This window comes from Vanellus vanellus (assembly GCF_965231255.1).
Source record: "Vanellus vanellus genome assembly, chromosome: 7".
NCBI classification, from domain to species: Eukaryota; Metazoa; Chordata; class Aves; order Charadriiformes; family Charadriidae; genus Vanellus; species Vanellus vanellus.
The window spans coordinates 14,911,993-14,918,878 of NC_138912.1; the positions used below are offsets into that span (position 1 = coordinate 14,911,993).

The 6,886-nt window shown below is 56.3% G+C and overlaps 1 protein-coding gene across 1 annotated transcript; it reads left to right on the forward strand.

Annotated features, from left to right (window-relative positions):
- Window positions 1-5,843: 5,843 nt before the first annotated feature.
- CALHM2 (calcium homeostasis modulator family member 2) lies at window positions 5,844-6,886 on the forward strand (the record flags this gene model as incomplete). Its single annotated transcript, XM_082486701.1, has 2 exons — window positions 5,844-6,386; window positions 6,470-6,886. 2 exons carry the CDS (start codon window positions 5,844-5,846, stop codon window positions 6,884-6,886), a joined length of 960 nt encoding a protein of 319 aa, XP_082342827.1.

Here is a 6,886-nt window from a genome sequence, read left to right on the forward strand (position 1 = left end):
GGGGACGCAGAGCTATGCAGAGGCAGAGCCACACTTTTGGGAGAGGGGCTGCAGAGAGGGCAGGCAGGTGGGTGTCCGACCCAGGCAGAGGCAAGCGCCAGCACCACGGGGGCTGCAGGGGGACAGGCACCCAAAGGGCTTGGCGGTGCCGGCGCAGTCCCATCTGCTCCCAAATCCAATCCCACAGCATTGGCAATTCAGGCAACGAATTTTGTACTGAGCGGGACGGCCACTCAAGGTCATGATGGATGAGCCCCGGGATGTTGAAGGGCGCAATGTGGCAGCTGGACAGACGTGCCATTCGTCCCACACCACCAAGCATCAGGTTTGTGTTGTGGCAGTTGCCAAGGCAGACACTACCAGATCTGCAAAACTTCTTTTCTTTTACCACTCGCTCAGCACCCAGCAGCAGGCGTGGGTTTAGGCAGTATTAACAACGCCCTGGTGGGGAAACAAGCTGAGGGTGCCCCTTTCTCACACCAAGCTGTGAAACCCCAAAAGTCTCCCCATTAACCCCCACATACTACTTCCCCCCAGGCACACACTCCAAAACCCCAAAAGTCTCCCCCATCAACCCCACACACACTACATCCCCCCAGACACACACAGCTTCCAGGCCAAGAAAAGCTTTAAAATAAATTTGACTCAAGCAACGAGCTAGTGAAGGGACAACCCATATTGCATTACATGTGACGGGAACGCCGTGGTTGGTGTCACAGGTACTGTTCAACAAGGAGCCCACAGAGATGCTCCTTGAAAGAAACGTCTAGACAAGGAGAGCAGCTATCGCTCAGCAGCGCAGAGGGTAGGGCAAGGCCAACCCTCTGCCACGAATTTGCTGCAAGAGAGTTTGTTCTTGCAATTCTACCTGGATTCCTCCCTGACACAAAGACTGATGTTAAAAACCTGCCTGGGTGTTTGTTTAAGGAGCCAAATAAATAATTCAGGCTTACTGTTGAAGCTCTGTGCTCACGCACAAGGATTTATAAAAGCTATTTACAAAAGCTGTTGGCGTTTCTTTGTTTGAACGTGACGAAAAAGAAGGGGGGGGGGGGGGGGGCAGGCCAAGCCCGGGGTGCTGAGGCCACGTGGGTCGGGGTGTTTCGCCGGTGTGTGGTGGCCAGCAGCGAGCTGGCCCTGGCCCTCGGAGGAGAAGCCAGCGAGGTACCGCTGACCCTATGCAATACCAGGTGGCTGCCCATTTCCATAGAAACCGAGGATGACGGGATGCAGGCCCTCGAGGTGACTATGGAAATGGCAGCCCCGAAGAGTGTTCCCCGGTGGCCCTGATTTTATTACCAACACGGAGAAGGAAAAACCCCCTTCCTGTGTCGCGTCCCTTTTGAAATGCTCATCCCCTTGAAATTTCTGCTGCCGCGTTCTTGTTCAAACCAACTTATTACAGCTGGCTGGTAACTGAGGTGACTGTCGTTTGCATAAACCTTAATTATCGGTGTGTAACTCCACAGAGGCTGTGGGGAGAGGAGAACAAAGGACCAAAATGACGAGGAAATTCTCCGAGCTGCTGTGAGAGCGCCTTAGCAAGCTCGTAGTCAAGGGCAGGCTGAATCTGGCTGACTGCCAGGAGAAAGGAGTGTGACACAGATTTATCATTAATCTTCACACCCCAAACTTTAATTAAGGCACCTGCCCAGAAATTAATAGGCACAAAACCCGATTTACAAAGCAAAGGAGATTGAAAGATAAAGGCAGTTTCCACTCCTATTATTTGCAGTTCAGTGCTGTTAATGGCTCGCTCAGAGTCCCCACAAAGGCGAGCAGCGCGCAGGGCTGGCGAGCTCCACGACAGAGCCATTAAGATACCAAAAAACACAGCGTGCATTTGCAAAGAGAAGCTCGTGCACTTTTAATTTCTATTTTTCGAATCAGAGCTCTGCCCCCATGCAGCAATTTCAGCAGTCACAGAGCCCCTGCAAGGCAAGCAGGGTGCCCCCTCTTCCCTGGATTTTACAGATATCTTTCATTGCCTTTGGGAGGAGACCCCTCACTAGGGAACCCAACGCTGCCCCTGGGATTTCAGCCGGGCTGTGGTCCCAGTGCGGAGCCCGGTTAGCAGCAGCACCCTGAGCGCAGAGTGAGCCCCAGGGCCCCCGTCCGAGCCGGCAGGCAGCGGCAGGAGGGAAGCCAGCCCCAGGCGGGCATGGAGGTGTGGGAGTGCCGAGGGGTGCATGGCACCCAAACAACTGGGAGCTGCAGAAACCTGCCCAGGGACCCTAAGTCTGGGGGTAAGAAGGAGGACTCGGTCCAAAAATCCCAGCGGAACCGCCAACACTGGGCTGAGCTTAACTTTGCTCAGGGCAGAGGGGAACGTGGGTGTTGCTGAAGATTTGCCTGTGCTGAAGACATCCTCTGGGGAGGGCTGAGCTTAACCCTGGGGACACAGCGACGAGGAAGCTGGGGAAGGAGGCTGGGGGCCTCCAGCCTCTGCAACAGGCTGGGAGGGAGCTGGAGCCAAGGGACAGACGGTGGAAAGGAGGGAGATGCAAGGAGAAAGTGTGTCGTGCTCGGCTGCCTCGCAGGCATTGCTCTGCAGAGGAAGCAGCGAGCGGAAAAGCCAAGCCGGGCAGGAATGCACCGCGCTTGCCAAATCTGGGGCTGTGCCCAGCCCCGCACACATGGCTTCCCCGGCCCCACTCAGCCCCCACTGCCCTCCGCAGCAGCCTCGCTGCTCGGTCCCAGGCAGTAGGACGCAAAACCTGGTTGCCTCACAGAGCTCATTATGGCAGGTTCCTGCTTCTCCCCAAAACCCAGCCAGGCTGGCGTCTGCCCTGCTGGCTCAGCCGGCTCCCGTGCACCAAAGCAGCAGTTTCTGCCCCTTCACGTAGGACCAAGGGCTTCTCCCACACTGCCCCTGTCTGCCTGGGGTGGCTCCTGCACAGCTCGGGTACCATCCTCAGTTGAGCTGGGTCCCACCAGCAGGACTGCATCCCCTGCTGGTGGGACCATAGGGGCCACATCCACGCCCCCAGGCTGGGGGGTTCCAGCATCTCCCCTTTGCACCCCAGCAAGGCGCCCCATCGCTCCTGTCCCCCAGGCAAACCCTGGGCTGTCCTGGCGGGCCTTTGCACAGCTGCATCGCGGGTCTGAAAAAGGACGATGTGCTTTTTCCAGTGACTCATTCTCAGCCTTTCCTTTCCTTTTTTTTTTTTTTCTTTTTAAAGGCACAACCTCAGCCTTGCACCCAGCAGAAGCCAAGCGCCTGCTCTTCGCCCCACCCAAGCACAGGGCCCAAGAACAACCTCCTCCCTCCTCCCAAAAGCTGACAGCCGAGGGCACGTTGCAGACTGAAAAAGGAAGCTGCCAAACTCTTGACGCTGTTTTTGTCAGCTTTCGCTTCACCCATCAGCCCGGCCTCAGCCACATCCCCTCTTCTGCAGAGCCCATGCGCTGCCAGGAACCCCCCACAGCCGGAGCCTGAGCAAAAACCACACGAGGAGCTGAGAAGGCTCCAGAATTGGTTTCAACAGCTTTTGAAGTAAGTGGTTTCATTTTTTTCTTGCTTTCGTGCATGTTTCTAGGGAAAACTTTAACAGAGGCTGCTAAAAAATGATCCGCTGCAAAAAACTTTTCTCCTCTCCTTCTACCCACCCTCTCTCCGGACAGGCACCATAACTCCCAAGCAGAGGAGGGGTAACCCCCCCCCAAAATGGCATACTCCCCTTTGCCGGCTCCTCTTATTTTTGCTTTGCCAGTTGCCAAACACTCTCAGGAGGGTCACAGGGCCTTGTTCAATCAGGGCTGTTTGCTGGGAACTCTAATAACAGGGTTTTGAACCCCGGGCACTAGAACAAGTTTGCTGGTTTAGCGTCTGGCTACAAACGTGGGGTACCACAAGGCGCAGCAGCCGGAGCGGGGGGCCTGGCTCCCCGTCTCGTGGCTGCAGTTTTCGGCTGGTCTGTCTCCTTTGACGAGAGAGTTTTGCATATGGAAAACAGGGAAGATGCAGGAAGACATTAAGGGCTGCTTGTGTTTGAAGTCAGCAATATCACAGCATGACTTTAAAGGGATTGCCACGGATTAGACACAGCGGGGAACCCAGGCCAACTTTCTGCCCCCTTTCCCTCCTGTTGCCGCACAGAGGAAGGGGGTAAAACAGGATTTGGTGGGGCAGCAGATGAACCAAAGCGCAGGCGTGATTTAAAGCCCAGTGCATGAGCAAGCCTTGTACAAGAGACCATCAGGATTAAGGTGCCTTTGTCTCCTCTGCATGAATGTCCCTGGAGCCTTTTCCCTGCAGCTGGGGCTGGCCCCGGGAAGCCTTCCTCCCAGCTGAGAGATGCCGGTATCGGGGCAGATTTCAGGGCAGCCCTGCTGTGGGTCAGGGCTCCGCGGGAGCCCCGGATGTGTGCTGATGCTGCAAGCTGCCAGGGACGGTTAGTTGGGTGCCCGGGTCCTTCCTGTCTATAGCAAACCCCAGTGACAGCAGTTCCCCTGAGGCCAGCGGGTTTTGTCACACAGGTGAGGGCTCCCAGAGCCACCAAGGTGCTTGGGGCTTCCCGAGATGAAACCCTGTGGGGATGCAGTGCAGATGGGAAGTCAGCTGAGAAATTAATTAAATGCAGGTTGCAAGTGGCATGGGGGAATGGGCATTGCTGCAGAGGGCATGGATACACTCCCCAATTATTTCCCTGTCCTTCAAAAAGTCAGGGCAAATGCTTGCCCCTGCTTGCTCCTGAGTGCCTGCAGTCCACACAGCCCAGCCCTGTTGGTGAGGTGGGCATCCCAGTATAACCAGTGTTGTACTGGGAAAAGGTGCTGGACGAAGCCGCACAGGCAAAGGGCAGTGAAGTGCATCTCTGGCATGGAGGTATGCCGGTCGAGGGGCTCAGTTTCAGGCCAGCGATTAGAGGCTGAGCCAGGACTGCAGGCCAGGCCAGTGAGCACGGTTATGTCAACCAGCCGTGGGTGAGAGAGAGATCATCCTGCCACACCTAATCCTAGCAAAAACTCCTACATAATTGCTGACCCAGCTCTGTTGGCATTTGGTGGTTGTATCCTGGGTCATCAAGATAAGCTTTGATTTCTCAGAAAGTAACTTCTCTTGCAGGTAGCAACAGTCCCTGAGCATCCCCTCCCCCCTATCTGCAGAGGCTGCTCCTGCCTGGTCCTCTCCATCTCCCTTCCCCCAAACCTGCTGGGCCATCTCGCAGCACCTCTTTTTGCCTCCCTGACATACCTTTGCCTATTACTAAATATTAACTCATCAGGTCTAAAAAAAAGGAGGCAAAACCCACATCACTTGCAAGGGAGCACAGCACCAGCACGCACGTGCCGCGTGCGCCTGGGCTAGCGTGAGTCAGCAGCAGGGCTGGGGACACATCCCAATGCCAGTACTCCGGTCCAGTTTCCCCAGTAACATGGGTGTCCTCCTTTTTTGCAGGCTTGGGAGATCAGAGTGTCCAGCAGCGATGCTGACAGTAATCGCCTCTGCGGGAGGTGACTAAAACCAAAGAGAAGGAAAGGCGATGAATGTGCAAATGACAGGGACAGAAACAGCTGTCCCGTTGGTAATCTGCCCTGCAGAAACACTTTGGGAGGGGTTAGTGAGAAACTGAAATGACTGATATTTCCCTCGCTGCTTAGCCTGAATCCCTCTTCAGCCCCTTTTGAAGTATCCGTGGTATCAGCAACCAGCTCCAGAGGCCGGGACACCAAGCGGGAGGAAGGGACAGCAGTGACAGTGTTGTGCTCCTGGAGCAGCCCCCTGCACATCAGCCGGCCCAAGGCCATTTCAGCCCCCATCAGCGTGTCCCTCGGTGCTCCGAGGTAGACCAGCACGGCTTACCGCTGCAGAACACGCCTCCTCTCGACCCCAGGACGAGATGGCCGCCCTCATCGCCGAGAACTTCCGCTTCCTCTCCTTGTTCTTCAAGAGCAAAGATGTGATGATCTTCAATGGTTTGGTGGCCCTGGGCACAGTGGGGAGCGAGGAGCTCTTCTCAGTCGTTGCCTTCAACTGCCCCTGCTCCCCTGCCCGCAACTATATCTATGGGCTGGCTGCCATCGGTGTCCCAGCCCTGGCCCTCTTCCTCATCGGCGTCATCTGGAACAACCACACCTGGAACCTGGTGGCCGAGTGCCACAAGCGTGGCACCAAGAACTTCTCTGCTGCTGCCACCTTCCTCCTCTTTGGCTCCATCATGGGCCGGGCAGCTGTGGCGCCTGTCACCTGGTCGGTCATCTCGCTGCTGCGCGGGGAGGCTTACATCTGCGCCCTCAGCGAGTTTGTCAGGCCATCCTCCCTGGACAAGTTCCCAGCCGACTATGGGGCCGAGGTGCTGGCCAGGTTCCCCTGTAAAGATGTGCCAGCAAACCTCACCAAGTTCAGGGATGAGGTGACACGGAGGCTGAGATATGAGTCCCAGGTAGGCACACCGGGGAGAAAGCCACATGGAGTGGGTAAGACCACCTTGCTGTGTCCTAACGCAGCCTCTCTCTTCTCTCTCAGCTCTTCGGCTGGCTGCTCATCGGCATCGTTGCAGTCCTGGTTTTCCTCACCAAGTGCCTGAAGCACTGCTGCTCACCACTGAGCTACCGGCAGGAGGCTTACTGGGCCCAGTACCGCTCCAACGAGGACAAGCTCTTCCGACGCACGGCTGAGGTCCACTCCAGGATTCTGGCAGCCAAGAACGTGAAGCACTTCTTTGGCTTTGTGGCACTGGACAAGGAGGAGAAGGAGCTGGTGCAGGAGTTCCCGGTGGAGGGCGTCCAGCCGAGCCCCCAGTGGAACGCCATCACGGGTGTCTACATCTACCGGGAGAACAAAGGCTTCCCTCTCTACAGCCGGCTCCACAAATGGGCCAAAGGGGTGGAAGGGAACGGGCCAAGCCCAGAAGGTCATGAAATGCTCTTTTTAGCTTCCTAA